The sequence below is a fragment of the Psittacula echo genome, assembly GCF_963264785.1.
Source record: "Psittacula echo genome assembly, chromosome: 4".
NCBI lineage: Eukaryota > Metazoa > Chordata > Aves > Psittaciformes > Psittacidae > Psittacula > Psittacula echo.
The window spans coordinates 66,247,099-66,269,592 of NC_137738.1; the positions used below are offsets into that span (position 1 = coordinate 66,247,099).

Genomic DNA, 22,494 nt, shown 5'->3' on the forward strand with positions numbered 1-22,494 from the left:
TTGCTTTGATCCTGTGGAATGAAAGGACAGGAGGATCAGCTCAGGTCTAAATGAGATTACAGCTGGTTCGGCAGCTTATCTGGTCTAATGCCAACTAGTGTGGCTTTGCACGTCCTAAGGGGTTTACAACAGAAACTGTTTATTGAGTATCATCGGTTTACTCAACACAAGCAGGCTAATCCTTCCCAGCCTCAGCATGTTGTAGGATTGTGTATGAGCCAAACCAAAAGCTGGTGTAGCCAGAGCCTCCAGAGCCCTTTGTCTCGCTTCATATTGATTTTTTTTTTTTTCACCTGTGTTAAAGACAGTAAAAAATAAAACCAGTAGCCAGCCCTAGTGTGAGCAAAAGGTTAATCTGACCTAAAAATCTTACAAAAGCATCTTTTAACCCTAGAAAGGATGGTGGCCTTTCTCTGACTTCTCACTCAGGAGATTTCTAGTTTAAGGTTTTGAAGAGCAAAACGGGAAAACCAGCTTAAACATTAAACTCTGCGTGTCTTGTGAGATCTCAGAGTTCTTCCAGCAGCTGCACAGAGAACTTTAAGCAGTTATTTCTGACATTATTAACAAAGTGTCATCTGTCTGTGGTGGGTGATGCTGTGTAGCAAAGACATGACATACTAAACACAGGCAGAGTGCTAGGTGTCCCAGAGAGACAGGAGCTAGCAGGTGTCTCAAGGCTCATGCTGGTTTTTCGCTGTAGTGGCTTTTGTGTAAAAACATCAGGAAATGCCTTTATCAGCTTTTCCTTAAAAAAGCCACAACTCTCAGTGAGTGCATCTTAAAGGAATTAAAAGAAGTACCAAACTGGCCCACAGAAGCAGAATGTTTTAAAAATTTTTGTGTGGCAAATTTTTAAACAGCATCCCTTTGTGTCTTGATATGAAATATAATGGAATATTAGATATAATATTTATTGAGCATATTTCCTATCTGAGGTGAGTCTTTTTTGGAAGACATTGCAGCATGTGTCAGACTATTATAAATCAAATATTTTTTATAGTATAGAGAAAGAATAGATTAAACTCTAGGAAGCCTTGCAGACTAGTACGAGTATATTTACACTGAGAAGAAACACAATAAGATAGTGAATCTGCATTGTTGGCATTATGTAAGAATTTATCAGATTCCTGCACTTGTATACTGTGCATATTATTGGGAGTAATTAAATCAGTTCTGCCTTGATGCAGGGAAGAGAGAATTTGGTGGCGGGCCGATCTGTCATCAACTGCATGTGGCAGCCTTAACCTGGGAACCGTTTTGAAGGCTGTTGAATACTATGTAAAAGAAGAGACAACACAAGTTGAGGAATTACGAATGGCTGTTTATTGTTTACTTCACCTAAGTGGAATGAATGTTTTAAGCTATATGTAAGCAAAGAGGTTACCGTGGATGCCATGGAGGCTTTATGAGCGTTATGTGGGGAAATTGCTAAAAATTATTTTTAAAGTAAATGTGAACTTTACTAATACTTCAGCCTAATGGACAAAATGTGTGCAAGTTTAAAACAGTATTTATCCAATCACTTGCATTTTACCAAATCTGGTCTTAAAGCAATAGGTCTCTCTCATGTAACATTACACTTTTAGCACATTTGGAGATAAAAGCTATTGTTTGTGATTGCTTAAATCTCTTTGTTCAATCATCTGAACAGTGCAAATCAAAGCATTTTGTCAGACTGTGAGAAGTTTTGCTGGATAATGCTTCCCACACACGCAGGTCACCAAATAAATTATCTGCATGATTTTATAGCATAGCTGGTGCTGGAAGTTAAATGAATGCCCGGTGGTAGAACTCGTAAAACATTTTCCTGTTAACACGACCAGGCAGAATTGACATTGTTGATGGTAGCTTTGATCTAATAAACTATCAGTTCTAACAGTGATTTTTACTGTGTTTCAGAAGGGATGATGATAAAAGTTTAGCAAGCCTACCATTCTTCCTGGATGACTGAAAATTAGCTCTACTGTCTGTATTACCAATGTTGAGAACAATCTTAGTGGGGGATATTTTGTACCCAAAGTAATCTCCTTCAGTAAAAAGATGTATTACACAAACACCATCCTTTAACACAACAGATACTCCATAAAGAACAAAATTGATTTTTCAGAAAGGAAATAAAATACATTGTTTCAGAATTTGGAAACAATGTAGTTCATTATCTTGAGCACAAGTTTGCCTGCCTTCCAAAATCTGTTTTCCCTCTTGGAGAGAAAGATTTTCCTAAACCACTTACAGTATATGACTCCCAGCAGGTTGCTAGAGAGTATCCGTATGTGTATAGTTTTTTATTTTCTGCAAAGGCAGCTAGAGAAGCTGGAGCAATTTCATTTAAAAAAAGAAAACTTTATTTGAACTACAGTTCCTCTCTCTGATACAATCTTGTTTTAGATTAAGAGAAAGACAAAAAACTTGAAGTATTTTCTCAGGCTTCCTACCTGATAAATAAAAATGGCATGATAATGACAAAGTGTTACATGTGTAATGGTAAGGTCTGTTACTGGAAATTATATTTGGAATGTCTGATGAGATAATTGTGGGGTTTAGTACTTCTAGTTTGTTTGGTTTCAGTATTTGGGCTTTATATTTTGCTACTGTTCCTTTGTATCCCCCTTGTGTAGTTATCCTCAGAGTCCATTTCACATCTCTTGGTCAGATCAGGAAATTTCAACTGAGATGATACGAACTCAATATTTGAATTTCTGCAGCCAGAATGCCTATTTTACCAGTTTCTCTCTGTCTTCTTGGTACTTGAGTTTGGGTAAGAACGTGTTCAGTGTGGGGAACTGCATTTCTGTGCTAGATAAAAAGAAAAATCATCATTTGAGAAATGTGGTGAAGTTGACCTCAGTGAATTTGTTTCAAGCTTTGATTTTTTTTTTTTTTTTTTTTTTTGGTAGTGTGGCTAAGAAGGTTTTAAATGTTTTTTAAATGGTCATAAATTTACCATCACATCTCAAATTGTAAGGTTTTTCCAAAGCAATCTGTAGGCTTCTGTCTGTTTGAATTGAAACACCATGAGCTTATACAGTGATCCACTTCAGTACGGTATGTGGGTGTCTGTTCTCCAGTATGGGGAGTCCATTAAACTACTAGGCTCTCAATCGTAAGAAATCATCTGTTTAAGGTAAATCTGTTAAGCTTTAAAATTTTTTTTAGTTATTTTTACTGTGTGGAAAACTTACATTTTAAAAAGTGTAAACAATAGCTTATACAAGATATTAACCTGTGCCATCATTATAGTTCTCTGTCAGCTGGTGTTATCCTGGTCTCAGAGTCCCACAGGAGAACTAAAGGCAGGATTTTGGAAATTACCATACTTAAAAATAGGTTTCAGTACTGACCTGTCAGAACTGGTTGATATGCCTTTTAGTCACACTGTGTAGTCATTTTCGTAGGATAGTCAAATGTTGGAACAAGTTTCTAAGCTTGTAGAAATTCCCTCCTTAGGATTATTCTAGACTGGCATCACTTTGGGCACTCATTTTTTCAGTGCATTTCTACTTTATTTCAATTTCTCAGATAAACAGGCATTCTAATTCTTACTGTACATTATATTCATGTATGAGTCATAATGATGCAGAAGGTTTTCATATGCCTTCATCAGAGATTTGAGCTAGGAATGTGCTGTTTCAAATCTGTGATGGTATCTTGTGCTGCAGTAGCCAGAGCCAGCAGGTGGAGGGAGGTGTTAACTTTTCTTCTGCTTATCACTGGTGAGGCCACATCTGGAGTACTGTGTTTAATTCTGGGCTGCCCAGTACAAGAGAGACATGGACATAATGGAGAGATTCCAGTATGAATCATGTATGATTATGGGACTGAAATCTCTTCTTTGAGGAAAGGTTGAGTAGAGGTGGGACTGTTAAGCCTGGAGCAGAAAAAGCTCGGGGGGATCTTGTCAATGTATAAAACTGTCTGAAGGGAGGGTGCAAAGAGGACAGAGCCAGGGTCTTTTCAGTGCTCCCCAGTGATCATGAGCCAGAGACAATAGGCACAAACTGAAATGCAGGAAGGTCCCTCTGAACAGCAAGAAACACTTTCACTGTGGGGGTGACCAATCACTGGCACAGGTTCCTCGGAGGGATTGTTGAGTCTCCATCTTTGGAGATACTCAAAAGCCATATGGACATGGTCCAGGGTAACCAACTGTAGGTGTCTTTGCTTGAGCAATCCAAACAAGATGACCTCTAGATGTCCCTTCCAACCTCAACCATCCTGTGATTCTCTGATTTCTCAGTAAGAATGGAGAACATGGGTTTTGTACTCAACAGTATGTATTCAAGGCAGGACTGGTGCATATAATAACAGGATATTGTTGCATGTGTGCCATCTTTTTAGAACTTTGCAAACAAAGAGCTCACTTAGAAATCCTAAGAAGGGGTTGGGTGGATCTTTCTTTCAAATATTTTAAAGAGAGGTGGGCTTTAACAGAGAGTAAATAGTGCTAAGTCAGCTTATTTGCTATGACACTCAAGTCTCTGGTTGTAACTCTCCTGCTCTGATGGCAAGCAGGAAGAGCTGTCATGAGAGACTGATAACAATGACCTTGTGTACCAGCAGTGATTTGCTGTTTCCAGCTAAATACGTAACAACTAATGCTGTATATTCCCTATATGACAGATATTAGTATTTCTGTTCCTAATAAGCTATAAACCTGAACAAAGATCATCTAAAGTGATCTAGACTTCCTGTTCTTTCAAATACACTTTGTAAGCCAAATTTAGTCTTACATTTAGAAAGAATAAAAAATAATGATGTCCTTATAATTTAAAGTTATAGAAATGTAATTACAATTTTTCAGTAATTTTCTAAGAAATCTGTTACATAAAAGATGACCTCTGTTTACAACAAATGAACAAACCCCTCAAAAACAAAGGGTGAAGTGTCTCATGGTCTGGGCTAATGACAGAACCTCCAGTAATTCCTGCAAACCCCCCGCCATTGGTGGTGGAGAAGTGTGTTTTGTGTTTTTCTTTTAAGCGCTCATCATGTGAGGTGATGTGCCCACAGTGCAATAGAGGTTGAGGCATGTTTACTGTTCTGAAGTTTTGCATATGGTACGGAAATTTATTGGGGAAATTTGTCTTAATTTGATCCAAAATAGTTGTAATGGCAGGCTGTTATAAAGTTTGCTATTCAAAATAAGTTTTTCAAGAGTTGAAATGAAGCTATTTTAAGTTCTATGAAATGGTAATGGTTTGGAAATGTTAGATTTGGTTTAGGTGGGATTTTTGTATGTATGTGAACTAAGAAAGGCGAATAAAACAACTTAAGATAGCATGGATTTCAGTGCAACCTGTCCATTTTTTTTTCCTTTATTTTTGACTATTTGTTCTTTCAGAGGATTAAAAAATTCTGAATCTGACCTATGCTGAAGCTTTGCTTAGGCAAACTAAAGGTCTTTTTAACTGTTTGCTTTTTCTGTGGTGTTTCTTTGAAAAAAAATGAGCACAGACTTTTGTGTTCAAAGCAACAAGATGACTCTCAGTGCTTTGAACAGTGCAGAAGCTAGCAAAGCACCTGGCTGAGATCTGTGAATGGCTGAGCCCTGCTGCTGCTGACCAGTTACCTGGATTGGCTCCCTTGGGACTTGAAATTTTGTGACAGCAGAGGGTCACTGTGTGTATTTTGTGTGTTCCAGTTTATACTTTGTGTTAAAGACACAAGGAAAACTGCAATCGTAGCATATGCATGCATAGTACAGGGGAGAAGCTAACTGACTGAATACTGGTGAAGGCAATGAAGGAAAATTGCAGTTGGGCTCAAATCGGCTGTTTATTTTCCCCAAGACTATTCTGCAAGCTGAAATGTGAACTAGTTGCACTGAATTGAGGCAGGTTGTGTTGTCTTTGCTGCTCTTGCAACCCTATCTTAGTTAAATATGCTTAGAAAAAAACAAGAGCTCTCTGGCACAGATTTGCTAGGATGGCTGAAGCGGATGTAATATCCCCTCCCAGCAGACCTGGCCCATGCAGGCTAGAGCTGTGTTGCTTGCATTTAAATTATGGTTATAACAACTTGTCTGTTCAATGATGTAGTTAAACCCTTTGAGATGGGCTAAGGAGAAAGTGCTAAATAATATTCTGCAGCTCTGAATGTTTGGCTTTTTTGTGCCTTTGTGTTTTAGGGTTGTGTGTCAGTTCTGTTAATGTCTTTACTTTGTCTTTGAGCATAGTAGAGATGCTGGGGATTTCTTGTTCTCCCTGTATATTTTATAAGTATTACTGAGCACACACAACATGCTGTCACAGTGAACGCAGTGTTCTCTATTACCGTGCTTAGCTATCGAGAGGATTATATTAAACTCAGTAACCTTGCTGAAGCCCCTTTGTACATTGCTGCTATATTGATAATCTTCACATGACTCAACTGCAGTTGTGAACCTTTTATTCACAGCATTAACACTTTCCATCCCACTGAAGTTTAGAATCTTTGATATCAGGAGATGAGCTCTTTGATGTGTAGATATTGTATTTTTAAATTTTATTTGATTTTTGTGGTCCTGCAGTTGTTGCCTTGAAGAGTTCTTCACTTGGGCATATATAGGGAATACTCATCAAGCCTAAACCATTCAAAAGAGGGTAAAACAATTTATGGATGAATGAATTAATGGTTAACTAAGGAACTGTTATGCTGCTTGCTTACAAAATAGTGAATGCTTTAGGAAAATATTTGTGTTCTAAGAGAAATCCACAATAACATTTTAGAGGAATTAAGAAAAACATTTCCTAATGTTGCATCTAAAAGTAAAGGAACAGTATTACCTACAAATCAGTAGATTCGAGGAGCAATACAAGATGTGTTGACATTTTGTATCGCGTGATCACAGTATAATCATAGAATCGTTTGGGTTGGAAGGGACCTTAAAGATCATCCACTTCCAGCCCCCCCTGCCATGGGCGGGGACACCTTCCACTAGACCAGGTTGCTCAAAGCCCCATCCAGCCTGGCCTTGAACACTGTCAGGGACTGATGAATGCAGATCTATTCAAGAGCGGCTTTCTTCTAAAATTTAGAGTTAAATGCATTGAAAATAATTGGAACTTATTGCCCCATCTTCAGATTTGCACATTGTAGAATCACAGTTTTGGTGACACTTGTTTTACCTCTCTTTAAAGTAAATGGAATCTAGCCAGTAAAAAATAATTTCAAGCTTTATTTTATTTTCTTTGTCCATGATTTTATTTTATGCTAGTTCTTTTCTAAATACTTGTTGTTTCTTGTAATTTAATAAGAAGTGTTTCTGGTAGATAGCTAGCTTGTTTCTCCATATGTTCAGGACCTTCATCAAGCATACAGTGGAAAATCCAAGTGTTTATATGACAGTCTTCACTTCCATCTCCGAACTATGGCATCTCTGTGTCCTGGGTCATTGCAAGTCTCACTGCATCCACAGTCATCTGGGGGAGTCAGATGGACAGGAGAGGCCGATGATAACACATTCCAGGTCTCTCTTCCGCCATATAGTGCATGGGGGAAAGGTCGCTGCAGGAAGAATGTGATGAAAGAAGAGGTATAATGCAGGAAGGAGAGCTGCCTGTACTTGGGGGTCACTTCATTTGTGTGGTTTTGAGTTTAGGTTTGGGTTTTTTTATTTTCTCAGTTAAAATTCTCAGCAGTTGCTGTTTGTCCACTTTCCTTTTTGGAGAATTTCCACATTTCTTTCTGCAACTCCATGAGTTAAAATAGCCTTTTGTCTCTGCCAAGTCTGTTGGTGGCATTGTCAGAACTTTTACTGCTCTCCAGTACTGCTTTGGCCTTTGTGCAGCTTTTGCCTTCCTGTTGAAAAAAGTAAAGGAGTATAATATATTTAAAGTGTCAAGGGATGGCCATACTCAGAGACGCAACTTAACAGACTATCAGCTCTTTGAGCACTTGTTTTGAAAACTTTGAAGTGGATTAGCTCATGGTTACTTTTGCTAATTTTAGTGATTCCTTGATTGAGAAAATAGATTAAGCAATGAGCGGTAGCTTTGCTGATTATATATCTTAACATAATATATTAAAGTTTCCATATTGCTGTGGAAAGACAGCTGTCTTAAATCCTGAGACTTTCAGGTTGTTTTTTTTTCTGTGCTGCATGATGTTTGTAGTGTTACACTTAAATCTAAAAAAGAATTTAGTGAAGAGCATAGATCTACCAAATTCCTTTGTATTTGTTTCAAAGAGCCGCATTTCTTGGATATTTCTCTAATGAAGTAGCTGCCAAGCTATGTATTATAGCATCTGTTGTTTAAAAAGAAATATGTTAATATTGGCTTAAAATTTGAATAACGTACATTTTCCACTTTTACTTATTGTGGGGTCAGTTGCAATGGTTGTGTCTTGGGTCTTTTGTAAGGTTTTTATAATATAAACTTAAACTTGGAAAACTTGATAAAGAGTGCTGGTTTTGATTTACTTCTTGTTTTAAATGTAATCAAATGCTTTTAATTATGCAGTTGATGGACCTGCTTGTAAAAGATACATAAAACAAACAAAAAACCCAAACAGAAAATAGTAAAAATATAGTTGCATGTGAGATTAGTAAAAATTTGTAAGAGCAGGATTCTCTACCCATGGATAGTATAATTATTTAGTTACTGGCAACTTGCATCATCTGTTCTAATGCACTTTCAGGTAACGTGAGAAAATATTGCTGCTGCTTTTACTTGAGTTATAACATTTTAAAGGATCTGTCACATTTTCCCTATCTTTTCTGTGCTTTTTAGTGAATATCCCAAGTAATGTTTAAGAAATGAAACTTGGCTTTAGTCTTCAAAACAGTAGAAGGAAATAAAGTAGTTGTTTAAAGTGGTTAACTGTTCTTAAAATATTTGTGTCTTCAAAGAGCTTCATGTAATTTCCTGAATAGGTTTAGTAATGGGTAAGGATTATTCAGTTTAAGATATTTTCTGTTGATATTATTTACCTTGAGAAGGTGACCCTGAGCTAAATTGCAATGTGTGATTTGAATGCCCATGGGCTGCCCTTTATTGGTCTGATTGGGGGAGATTATCTGGTTTTCTAATATACTTTAATTACTCCGCTTGTATGAATTGTCACATTAGAAGCTTCTTAACTGTTGAGTCTGTTCTGTCAATGATCTGCTAACAATAGGAATATACTAGGCTCTTCCACTGAGATTTGAAGATTTATACCATCAATGAAAGAATTGGAATGGCTCTGTTTAAACCCACTGTATCTTCAATAGGAAAGAGTATGTCATCTGTTTCTATTCAGGAAGCGATTGGTATATGGTAAATTGAAAGGATCTGTAGCCTTTTTAATTTTGTTAATAGGCATTTTTTCAATTAAGGGAACATAATGCAAAATACGTTTTAGGATGTTTAAAGGCAATGTTTTGCTGATGTATGTGTGGGGAAAATTAAAAAAAAACCAACAAAATAGAAAACAGTATGATTAAGATTTCTGGGTGGAGAAAGGTGGAGTATCTTTTAGCGGTGGTTAGCTAAGGTTTTACAGAAAAGCCGGGATAATTGAAATGGTGCCCTAATGTCTGTGTGTGTCTCTTGCAGCCTAAGCTAGATGCACTGGCATTTTTATTTACCTCTCTCTATATATATCTACACACACATATAAGCAAGCTCTTTAAATTGTGGTCTGAATCACCTCAGGCCTAGAATGTTATGGTGATTTAGGCCTCTTTTGACCTTTTACTGCTGAGTACTAGGACATCTGCCTGCCTGCTACCTCTGTTCAGATGAGCTAGGAGGATAGCAGAATTTGGAAAACTCCTTTCAAATGGTGTAGGAGTCCTCCATGATACAGTGGTCTGATGGCCTACAGTAACAGGCCCAGCTGAATAGAACTTTTTTGTCATCTGCAGCATGCATGTCTTATACAACAACCCACTCTTGCCTCCTATGTGGGACTTTGTCTACTGCCAGCCTGCAGAAAATGCATAGTGAAGGATTGAATCCAGTGTGTGGTGTGGGTCCAGAAATGTCTGATTCAGTGTCAGAAAGAACAGAAATCTGTGTGCTTAGAACAGTAGAGTCTCACTGCTGAAGATAGGTACTTGTTGTGTTTTTTGTTTTTTTTGTTGTTTGCTTTTAAATGACAGCAGTCCAAATGATTAGATACCTGTTACCTAGTGACTAGGGCATAATATGGGAAAGAAAGGGTGTCATAGGCTCCATTCTACTCTGCTCTCATGAGACCTCACTTGGAGTATTGTGTACAGTTCTGGTGTCCTCAACATCAGAAGGACATGGAGCTGTTGGAGAAAGTCCAGAGGAGGGCCACAAGGATGATAAGGGGGCTGTGTGTGAAGACAGGCTGACATGTATGATGTTGTGCAAGTCTGTGCTATAAAAAACTTCAGCACAATTGGATAAATTAAATCATTTGATAAAAATCCTGGATGTTAGAGTTCTGAAAAGCATCCTTCTTCCCTTGTTAGCCTTCCTTGCCTTGTCACACAATCAGTGTTCATCATACTCATACATATCCAGGCATATTATTTGGACATCCTTTTTGCAGTAAACATTTAAACATGCAGTTTATTGTGGATTATTGAAGCAAATTAAACTGAAGGAAGAACACTTAACCATGATTTAATAAATACTGATCTGACGGGGGCATGCTAATGTTTGATAATATTGCATCATGATTTTTCCAGTCCTGTTTGTAGAGCCAGCAGTACAGCTCTGTGGTGGTGATGATGCTCATTATGGCTTACACAGTGCAGACACTTTCATTATAAACTGTGGGATTTTTTTCAAATGTTTCTTTTAATGGATGGGAAAATTTATTTTTGGCCTTAAGCTTTCTCATGTTGGTTGTATTTCTGAAAACTGTTTTTGTATTCCATAAAGGTGTGTGAAAATTCTGTGCTCTTTTCAGTTTTATTTGTTGGGGTTTCGGGTTTTTTAATTATCAAAGAGTAAAAAGGCTGTTGCTCAGATGTGAAGAAACTTTATATATACTTTGTGTGTGATACAGAAACTTTATATATACTTTGTGTGTGTGTATTGGTGATACGGAAACAAGAGATTTGGATTTGAGGTGGGATTTCTGCTTCTGTCTGGTTCCTACTGCAGTCATACCAGTCTCAATATACTGGGTGATATAGAAAGGGATATAAAAAAGAAATTGTATCCCAAAGACCTTGGAAACAGATTTGAAAGAGGGCTTGGATGTTTGAATCAAACTTGGATAGAATTTAGTCGCTTTCCGTCATGCATGTTTCACTGAATCAGCCTGAATGTGAAAGTGTCTGAAAGTGTGTAGGTGACTCCATTTTAACCACTAAAGTTCCCTAGGTACCTAATCTTATGTGCCAAGAGACACTAAGGCTGTTTTCACACGTCTTAGTTATTAAGCATCCAGCTTAGGCTCTTTGAGGCCATCAGCTAAATGCTTTCGGACTTAAAATTCTTGTAAGCATGCTGTCAGTGCACTTACTAAACATGATGATAACCAAGAGTTCAGTGCAGAGCTCTGCAACCCAGCATATCTGCATTCGTAACTGTGGCCAAGAGAAAGAAGGTTTACCTTTTTACACATTAGGTCAAGCTGTCACATCATTCACCATTGATCAGGAAGCCAAAAGCCTTTACCATGAGACACCACATCCATGGCTTGCCACCAGTCTCTGAGTATGATTAGGTTGGGGCACTTTCTTCTTGGAGGAGGTGGGCATTGTGGAAGTACTGTGCAGCTACCACTTCCATGAATCCAGATCCATTTCATGTTCATGAATCTGCATGTATAAGAGAGGTAGGATCGTACAGTTTGTTACTTGTAATTTGGCACAGCTCCCTGATACCACATCTCTTCACTATGAGAGTGGGGAGACATGGGCACAGGTTGCCTAGAGAAGCTGTGGCTTTCCCATCCATGGAGGTGTTCAAGGCCAGGCTGAATTGGGCTTTGAGCAACCTGGTCTAGTGGAAGGTGTCCCTGTCCATGGTGGAGGGCTGGAAGTACATGTCTTTAAGGTCACTTCCAACCCTAGCCATTCTATGACTGCAAGCAGGTTTGAACCCAGATGCAACATTTTGTTATTACCTTTGTGCATGCTACTACTGTAGCCCACACATAAACTGTTTTTTTCTTTCTTGAACGTTTTGAAATTTTCTGCATAAAATTATCTAACTCTAAAAATGTTTTCTCCTTCACGCTTGTATTATATTTTATGGTAGTATAAAAGGTTATGATTTCAGAAATGTATATTTATTTAATGTAAACTACATAGAGAAGTGCAGACATAAAAATAAGTAAATGCTTATGAACAAATTACTAAGTAGAAGCTAAACAGTGAGTTTGTCATCATGGGAGTTGGAATCCATATGGATTAACGAAGTAAGTGCTATAGTTGCAAATTTCTATAACTATCATAACTAAATGGCATAATAGTTAACTAGTTGAATATCCATACTGGATTATTTACAAAGGCATATAGGGGGCATGCAGGGATCATCCATCTTCAGCTTGGATAGGACTTGTTACTGGAAATTATGCGGCTTCTGCCAAATCCTGCCTTCCAGTTCTGGTCACTGTAAGAATAACAGTTCTGATGGAATGAAAAGAATTAAGTAGCGGCATTAAAGAAGTACAGAATTTTATGGCATTTGAAGAAAATGAAATTGGGTGAGTAATTTTGAACTAAATTCTGAATTGCTGCTTGGTAGATACTGTTTGGTCACTGAAGCTGAGTGGACTGCTGTCTAGCAGAGATTTAGTTTTGCACCTGTAGCAGGCACAAATTTTGAGTGCATCACTGCAGTGAGATTTATACAACCACAGAAAATATGACTAGATAGATTTCTGCAGGAAAGCCCGATCTTTTGCTGTGCAATAGTGGGTTTTTTCAGGGTTTTTTGTGTGTGGGAAAGGGAAGCAGAAACACCTTTCCTTATGAAATAATGTTAACTGGCACTTCTGTTCTGGATTTTATTTTAATGCCATGTTTATTGTGTAGCTTGCTAATCTTTTCAGCAGAAACAAATATGCTTTTCATTATATTAATGTGGGGTTTGATTTTGGGGAAAGCTTAAGCTGATAACTTTATTGTTGTGTACATTTCCGAGTAGCTGACATCACCTCTGTGTCTGGGGCTTGTTGAGAAAATGTAAAGCTCTTCTGTCATCTTTGCTGAAATCAGAACTGTCATTTTATTGTTCTTTGTGTCAGTTAATCTCCACATCTCTTCAGTTCTTTATGCTGAAATCTTCAAAGCTGCCCCACAGCTGAAGAAGCCTCAACTTTGCGCAATCACCTCTGTGGCAACATTAAAATAGGACCAAGGCACAAAGCATTTGCTGCCAAAATATCAAAATGATAAATAGCATTGATAATCTTACAGTAATGCAAAAAGAGTGAGAATGTTTGGAAGGAGAATCTTCAAATTCAAGTATTATTCAGCTTCCATTCATCTGCAGAGAGCACAAAGCCCCTATTACCTGGTTTTGAGTGTGATGACGCTTGGTTTCATTTCACTTTGCCTGAGTTTTCCTTGAAAGAACTGATGTTAGTAGTTGAAATTCTAAGCGTGAAAGCCATTTATCATTTCAGAAACACTCATATATCTCTACTCAGTCTCCCAAGATTTATCCAGGGGTGTTGGTCCTGCAGGTGTTATTATTTTTTAATTATTTATTTGCTTCAACATCAAAAGATCATTCAGGTCCTTTAAAAAGACTTTCCTGATCTTAATCTTGGCTATACTGGTGTCATGGTTTAAACTCAGCCTGTAACTCAGCACCACGCAGCCATTCACTCACCACCACCCCACCACGCTCCTCCTTTCCCCCTCCTGGGCTGGATAAGGAGGAGAATTGGAAGAATGTAAACCCCACGGGTTGAGATAAGAACAATTTAATAACTAAAATAAAGTAAAATATAGTGATAATAGAAAGAATGCGAATACTAATAATAATAATAGGAAACAACAAAAGAAGAAATGAAAGCTCAGAAAAACACAAGTCATGCACAATACAACTGGTCACCACCGATACCTAGCCCTACCCAGGCGGCAGTCTGGCCTTCTGGGTGACTCCCCCCAGTTTATATACTGGGCATGACATGCTGTGGTATGGAATAGCCCTTTGGCTAGTTTGGGTCAGGTGTCCTGTCTCTGCTTCCTTCTGGCTTCTTGTGCCCTCTTCACTGACAGAGCATGAAACTGAAAAGTCCTTGATCAGGGTAAGCACTACTTAGCAACAACTAAAACACTGGTGTGTTATCAGCGTTGTTCTCATACTAAAGCCAAAACAGCACTGCACCAGCTACTAGGAAGGAAAAAAAAAACCCAGCTGTTAACAGCTGAAACCAGGGCAACTGGGTAGCTGAATTCTGTGGGTGCTATGGCTGACCTGGCATGATCTGGGAGCAGAGGAGCTGGGAGTACCATTCTGTGAATAAACCACTGTCTGTATTTACAGCCTGGAAGCCCTTGAATTATGTGTTCCTAGCAATGCTGGTAGGAGGAGAGAGGTCTTTTCTCATGCTGGGGAGTTCTGAACCCTTGTAGATCAAATTAAATTACATTATACAAAGTCTGGATGCCAGTATGCAGCCAGTGCAGATTATAGACTAGTAGTGACTTGAATTTCCGTTCTATAGGCAGGTTTCTGCATTTTATGTGTTTTACTTTTTCATCTTGACCCAAAGTTTCACTCCATTTTAGTATCCAGGCTTGCAAAAGCATGGTTTATGATTGTAAAAGCATGGTTTATGATTTCAATACCTGCAAACATATAAATGGCTGCAATTCCTTAGGTGTAGGATGTGGAAAATAACCCCTCATGGTACTGCTATACCTATACATCCAGCACAATCCTCATTCAGGTAGCACAAATATTCCCTTCTTTGATAAACCCACGGTTTATTTCTTCTGATAGCAAAATGAAAATACACACCTCTTTTTACAGAAATAGGAAATTCGTTATTTAAAGCAATTAAAAATCACACCAACTTATTGCCATTAGAGCAAGGTGACTGGTGGTTCCAAAGCTCTTAACACAATGGAAAACTAGATATATAGTTTCAGAAATGAAGTGATGTTTGATGGTATGCTTGTCTAGTGTTAAAAAAAAAGTGGAAGCCTGCATAAAATGTAAAATTTTATTTATCCATTTTTTCATGGAATGAAAAAATTTGCTTGTTGGTAGAAGTAGCTGACTACATCAGCTGCAGCATATATTGATGCCTCATCGATTCTAAGCATTTACCTTATTGCAAGCATTTGTGTAGGTTACTATGAATAAACATAAATACTGATTTGTACGAGTTGCCCTTCCACTGACACAGAGATATATTACCTTACTTTGGAAGTCTGTACACCCTTCTACTTTGCATAGATGGCTAAAGGAGATGCAAGACACTTGTCTTTGGAGAGACAATTTAGAGGAGAGAAAAAGGTCTTTGTGCAATCTTACAGCCTAGTCTGGATGTAAGTAGGGCAGATTCTGGTCCCAGAAGTTTTATTCTTTGCGCATTCTTAAAATAAAACAGAAAAGCCCTTTGGTTTTGCTATTAAACTTTTTTTGGTAATAGACAAAAACATATTTCTAACTTGCTTCTTTAGCCCTGCTTTTACTTTTTCCTTGTCCTCTAGAGCTCGCTCACTTTTTCTACACTCTTCCCTTTGTGCTTTCTGTAATAAAGGATACTCTCAAAGAATATTGCTTGACTTTTTATGCTAATCTTGCTTCTATTTCAGTTCATGTTGACTTGGAGAATATGCCTTGTAAATAGGAATACCAACTGACATACTAAATATAATCCTTAGTTTCTAAGCATTGATTGTTTTCACAGCATCCTTAAAGGGTAAGCTTCCTTACTATCCAAATATCATGGCTGGGAAACTGAGGCTCACAAAGGCTGTATGATTTATGTGAAGCCACAGAGGGAATAAATGTTGGGTTTAGAATTCCTGGCTTCTGTTCTTGTGTTTGGATTCACACCGTCTCACAAAGAAATACTTGATTCCTCCTGGTATTACATACCTTTCTATGTTGGTTGAATGTAGCCATTCGAAAAGTAGCTGGTACTCAATTCTCTCTGTCTGTCCTATTGAAACTAATGAATGCCTGGAGGCAGGCATAAGGTATCGTTACCTTTGACAGCCAGTATGTTTTATGTTTTAAATTATGTGTTAGGCAGGATTTTTGGATACTAATTTGATATAATGAGATGCGCTTCTAATATCAACCCTAGTTCAGGAAGGCCTTGCAGCCAGCCTACTCTTTATTTAAAATTATTCCATTTCAAATGTCCTAATGAGTGCTGTGAGTTGTGTAATTCTTTCATAATTTTCCCACATCCCCAGAAGGGAACTGGTGGCTGGAATTTTTTCTGGTTTTGTTTTGGTTTATTTCAAATTAGGGTGAGTACAGGATAAAGATCTGTGGGAAGAGTTTTGTGAAACAGTTGCTACTTTGAGAATAGCAATTAAGAAAGAAAATATTATAGTCTACAACTGTTAGTGTTAAGGCAAGTCTCGATGCCTCTGCTGTTTGCCATTATCTTATAAATATCTTGACTCTGACTTTACAGTGCTGTTTATAGAATTTAATAAAGCAAATGTAATAATGCTGCCTGTGCTTTAATGCACAATCTCAATTGAGTTGACCAGAAGATAAATAGGAACAGGAATGATAGTGCGTTCCTACAGATTGTTTTTAATAAGCATGTTATTTAGTTGATCAGCCTGGTGCAGTAATGCCTCCTATCCTGCTCTACCAGACAAATTTATTAATGCTCTCCCCCCATTTCTCTGAGAACATTGATTCCCTGCAGACATATCTCTATTAAACCTCTAGAAAGTCACAACTTCCAAATTAGATTAAGTAGCAGGAATGGTACTAGAAGAATCAAAGCAAATTGAGTGCATTATTGAATTCATGCCACATTGTCTCAGCAAGAGATGGGAGTTGTGTGTAGTGGTAACTTTTGTCCTTACTGTACTAAAAAAGGTGTGGGCACTGCTGTCAAACCTAATTGTTTGCAGCAGATTGCGATAAAGTGAATCTTTTATCTAAACTCATACCTAGTGAGGTTTTAGAAATGAGAAATAGATTTCAGAAAAAAAAGCTGTACAATTGTTCAAAATCATTTGCCACTATTTGCTGGACACAACCATATCCTAAAAGCCCTACTGACAAAAATTTTAAGGAAGCATCTGGCTTTGGATTGTGAGCAGACTTGTTTGTCATGCTAGCAGTTGCAAAATGCAGATATGCATTTTAACGCTGCCTATTTCTCATTTTGATCTGACATATTAAAAAGCATATAATTAATGGTTGACATTAGTAATTAACATTAACTTTATGGTGCTTAATATGCCATCATTCATCCATCAAATAACTGGTATGCATAATGTCTTTGCATAAAGGTTTTAATTGCACAAAATGATCCTTCAGTTCTCAGGCCCTACGTTTTAAGGTAGTTGTAAATATGTTTTTAAAAGATGTGAAATTTTCACTTATTGAACGTAAACATTGTTTTTGTTTCTCTGTAGGAGTGTGCACAAACGTGTAAGCCAGGGACATCAACTAGGGACCACGGCCCCAGACGCACAGCTTCCATTAGTGGCTAAAGAGCACCACCTTGCTGTCGCCAGTGCTCTCTGGAGAAATTTCTTTCCCTACTTGAAGAGCCAGAGAATGTCACAGATGCCACCTTCCCCACAGCTTGCTGATACAGCTGCAGGTTAGCACTGACCCTCCCTACGACTTACTGGACTTGGTCTATTTCTGGATCACAAACTTTCAAGGATTTTGTATTTTGGGATATTTCTGCTTCCACGTAGTAACTTAAATTTGTGGAAATGCAAAAAGTAGATTCTATGCTAAATATTTTGACAAGAAGGAATATTGTAACCGTGAATTATTTAATAGAATGCAAGCAGATTTAGAACTCCAAAGGGGTTTAAAGCTATGCAAGTCTGAGTTCTTTTTCACTACTAGTCATAGGCGATAATCAACATGCAAACATTATACAATATAAATGAGAATAACTTCTTTATATCTAGAATTTACAACTTTTTGATAAAGTTTGTTACAATTTTGTGTTGAACTATTCATTATGGTTAATTTTTTTAAAATAATGTTTCATATTTTAAGACTATTTTCAAAAGGTTGATTTTTTTATTATTATTATTTTTTCTGAACCCTTACGGTCATGGTCATAAAAATATTTTATAATTAACTGTGATTATTCATCTTGCTTTACACTGAAGGGTTTTAATCTTGAGTACAACATTTCATGTCTATGTGAACTCCACGTGCAACGAGTCAGCATGGTAGTGAATAGAAAGAAATACCTGTTTGATCTTTAACTTCAGTAGCTAGCATTGTATTCTGTCGTTACAATGAAATCTTGTATCCATTTAACTAAAATTTAGAGAAGTGAAATATATAGTATTTTTTCCCATCATGGTATAAATTGGGTGAAGTTACAAGCTCAGAAGTACCGAGTTAGTGATAGAAAAGTGGCAAGACCCTTCATTTGAAGCAGCTCTGCAGTAGTTAGTAGGTAACATTAATGAAAGAAACAGTGTGCAATAGTAGTGGCCTCACACTGGTGAAGCATGTATGGGAAACAGCAATACAAATCAAAGGAAGAGGTTGTTAATGTCAAAACTTTCATTCATTTCCTACAGTGTTATATCTTTTTATTTTATATTAGCACAGTGAAACAGCAAGAAGAACAACCTATTATAAACTCCACTTAGAAGCAGGGGAGTGCAGTTGTGACCTTCTTTATAGAGATGCGTTAGGCAGTACTACAGAGGAAGGCAAGCCCTTCCCATGCTGTGTTAGCTTCTTGCCTTAGAGGTTGCAGCCCAGAGGAGAGAGCGGCTGTCACAGCTCTCCTGCTCCCCCTGCCAGGCAAATAGCCTGGGACTAACATTTTCATTCCTGTCTCCTGTTTCTCTCCTACCCATGGCATGGCTGATGCTGCAGAAACAATGTGATAATCTGGAAGGAGGCTGGCACAAATTGTTTCCTCACCTAAGGCAGAGCAGGAACTCTGTAGGGCCCTTTTTCATTCTGGGGCACATAAGGAAATTTGAAGCCTTTCATAGCTTAAGGTAGTCTGTCCCTATACTATTAATAAAAATAGCGTCATTGTTTTTTCTGAAAACCAATTTTTTCTGCCTAATTCAAAGTCAGCTTCCAAATGCATGCAGGTTTAGAAATCATTATTTTAATAAATTAATATTACATTTATATTTAACTTGAATTGGAGAATGTGGGAACTAGTGAGCTCCTTTATTTCATTGCCCTCCAAAGTCAGTTTTTCTAACTCATTCAATGCCTCTCATTTCCTATAACCTAATAACAGCTCAACATTTCAGATTACATTTTCTTCTTGAGCTTAAATGCATTTATCATTTGTAGCATAAAGAACGTGCTGTATCTTTTATTCTGGTAGTGTTAGATACAGATTCCATAGTAGAGCTAACAGAAACAGCAAAATTAGCAAAAACTCTGCTCAAAGTATTGTCCCAGTTTCTAGATCTGCAGCTGTTATATGAAGATCCTTTTTTCATGAATAAGCTTGCCCATAGTACTTTATTTGCACAGTAACTTCTGATACATGAAAGTGTGTTCTAAAAATAGGACAGGTACCAGCTTTTACTGAGTGAATTCTTTCCGGGTATAGTTCTTCACTGCAAGAAGTGTATGAAAAAAACAAAGCAAATAAATAAACTCAACCTTGTAAAGCACAGTAGTACTTGTATGTACAAGGGAAGAAATGCTGGATGGAAGCAAGAAAGGGAAGCCAAGAAGACAAAAAAGTGCAAGTTTTTAAGACGTTTTTTATTGCATCGGTGGTAGAGCTATGCCTTCAGGATTTATAATCTTGAAGATATTTAAAATTGCATATGTTTGGATCCATTTTCTCTCCATTGCATTCATTGTGTCATGTTGACTTAAAAGCTCCTGTCCTGGGTTCAGCAGTAGCAGTCATTTTTCTCCTTCTTAGTAGCTGGTGCAGTGCTGTGTTTTTGACTTTCAGCCTGGGAACAGCGCTGATAAAACCGATGTTTTTAGTTGCTGGTCAGAATGTTTAGTCTGACCAAGGACTTTGTGAGTCTCATGCTCTGCCAGGGAGGAGGGGAAGCCTTGAGGAAGCAGAGACAGGACACCTGACCCAAACTAGCCAAAGAGGTATTCCATACCACAGCACATCATGCCCGGGATGTAACTGGGAGTTACCCGGAAGGGCTAGATCACTGCTGGGTGGGGGCGAGGTATCGGTCGATGGGTTGTGAGGTGTTTGGGTCAAGTGTCCAGTCAGGCAGAGCATGAGACTCACAAAGTCCTTAGTCAGACTAAACATTCTGACCAGCAACTAAAAACATCAGTTTTATTAGCGCTGTTCCCAGGCCGAAAGTCAAAAACACAGCACTGTACCAGCTACTAAGAAGGAGAAAAAATGACTGCTACTGCTGAACCCAGGACAGCTCCTCAGGACAGTGACTACATTTTAACATGTGTACAAATGCTGTCTGTTAGAATAGTTGCCCAGTTTTAATTGAGATTTCTGGTACTTCCAGACTCTGCATTCTTAATTATAATTAATTTAGAATGCTTTTCAGTGGAACAGGGATGTACTGAGAAACCATTAACGTGGTGCAATGTTTTTCTTTCTTTAAAATCAGGTTTCACTCTCTTAGCTTTGGATATACCCAGCAAAGCCCTATCAGATCTCCAGCCACAGCCCGTTCTATCAATGATGCAGCTGTTTGGATGGGATGACATGGTGTGGCCTCAGCTGGTGTCAAGATATCTAAGTCACCTAATTCAAAACAGGTGAAAAATTGCCACTACTTGTTCTTCCAGTACTTTCATTAGGCTTGTGGAAAATGTTGCTTCAAACAGTAACGTTTCATTAAGATGGTCCAGATTCTTTGCATTTGCTTAAGTTCTAGGATTCTTGAAATCATTTGTGATGTTTCACAGGGAACAGTGGGTGTTACTTGTGTTAGGTGGTCTGTTCAGGGTTTTATGTGTAAAGATACTCAAAATTTGTCAGGAAAATGGGTAAGTATTTTGAAAGTGTTATTTGTCTTTTCTATTGCAAGCCACTTATTTTTTCCCAGTGGAGACAGCAGTATTACTAACAGATCTAGAAAATGGGGACCTAGACAGTATCTTCAGAGAGGTACTTCCATGAAAAGCAGTAATGCCTCAAAGTGAAATGCCTAAAGCCATAACCTCTTTTAATTTGCATAGTTACAGTTATCCACCTCTTCTACTGTTGCTATGCTTGGGCAAAGTTGTTATAGTGTGGCAAGGAAGTAGCCTCTTGGCCTGGCTGCACTTGAAGTTGTGCTTGGTAAATTTAAAGAGTTGGACTTGTTTTTCCCTTGTCAGTTACACTTCACACAAAAACTTAAAGCTTCTCATAAAATGTCAAGGTAAACATCGTCACAGAAACCTGAAGATGCTATATAGTGAGTATTCATTGTTTAAATATCTTGACTTCTTCAAAACGAGCAACTTCTGCAGGAAGCTGAGGAGGATAGGTTGGGCAGAAATGCATGCATTGAAACTTATTTTTGACAAGCTTGGAATGCTTTCTGAGTGCATATTAACATTCATGTAGCTCAGGTTTCTGAGATTGGCTAAATGGATGCTTTAAATTAAATAATAGGTTTAGAGAGTATATCACATTTCTGTGTTTTTTCATGCCAATGTTGAATATTCACAGACTCACAGAATTATTTAGATTGGAAGGGACTCTCAAGATCAAGTAGTCTAATTTGTCCAATGCTTCTGTACAAGCTTCTGCTTCAGCCAACTAGAGAAGTTTGCCCAGGATGCTGTCCAGTCAGACTTTTGTATACCTGAGAAACTTTATTTGCTTTAAGTGATCCTCTAGGAACCTAAGATAGATGTACGGTGGTGGCAGTGGTTGTTGTGGTGTTTCGTGTTGGTTTTTTTTTTCCTGACCCTGCTTCTGAATCAGGCTCTGGAAGCAGGGGAGGTGAGAGATGAGAGAGAAAGAGTGTTTATATGTCAGGCTGTATTTGAAAGTGAAAAATATTGCACATTTTTAGGGTACGTATTGTACTAAGGAGCAAAGCTGTAAATCAGGATATAGTAAAGTGATGGGCACAGATGAGGCTATGGCCTTCTCACAGGGAGATGTTAAAAGATAGAATTTAGTTGCTCATGTATCAGTTTGGAGCTCAGGAAAGAAGTGTTCAGTCTTCTGATTTGCCATATTTCTCTTGTATGATCTTTTATAGGGTGAGTTTCATGCAAGGTTGCAGATACTTAGCACGTGCTGAATGAAATAGGAGTTAAGCACATAAATATCCATTTACAATTTGAATTTTGTTGCTCTTCAGGAGAGATCAAGAAAAACAATTTAGTGCCTAAACTGGAATTTCGGTATAATTTAGGTGCGTAAGGCTAATTACCAGTTCCCCAGTAAACACTCAAGTAAGTGATTTAAAGTTACTGAAGTATTTGTTAGCAACATTAATTAAGCACCTGACATTCTTATATATGTATCCACAGA

General features: G+C 37.9%; 1 protein-coding gene across 1 annotated transcript in view; it reads left to right on the plus strand.

Moving 5' to 3' along the window:
- Window positions 1-22,494, plus strand: part of MMS22L (MMS22 like, DNA repair protein) — a gene marked incomplete at its 3' end in the record, with an annotated part of 92,168 nt that overhangs the window by 48,559 nt on the left and 21,115 nt on the right. Inside the window, exons 14-15 of the mRNA XM_080614650.1 lie at window positions 17,474-17,664; window positions 20,627-20,777. Of these exons, the coding sequence (XP_080470776.1) occupies window positions 17,474-17,664; window positions 20,627-20,777 (342 nt within the window). The remainder of the gene's footprint in view (window positions 1-17,473; window positions 17,665-20,626; window positions 20,778-22,494) is intronic.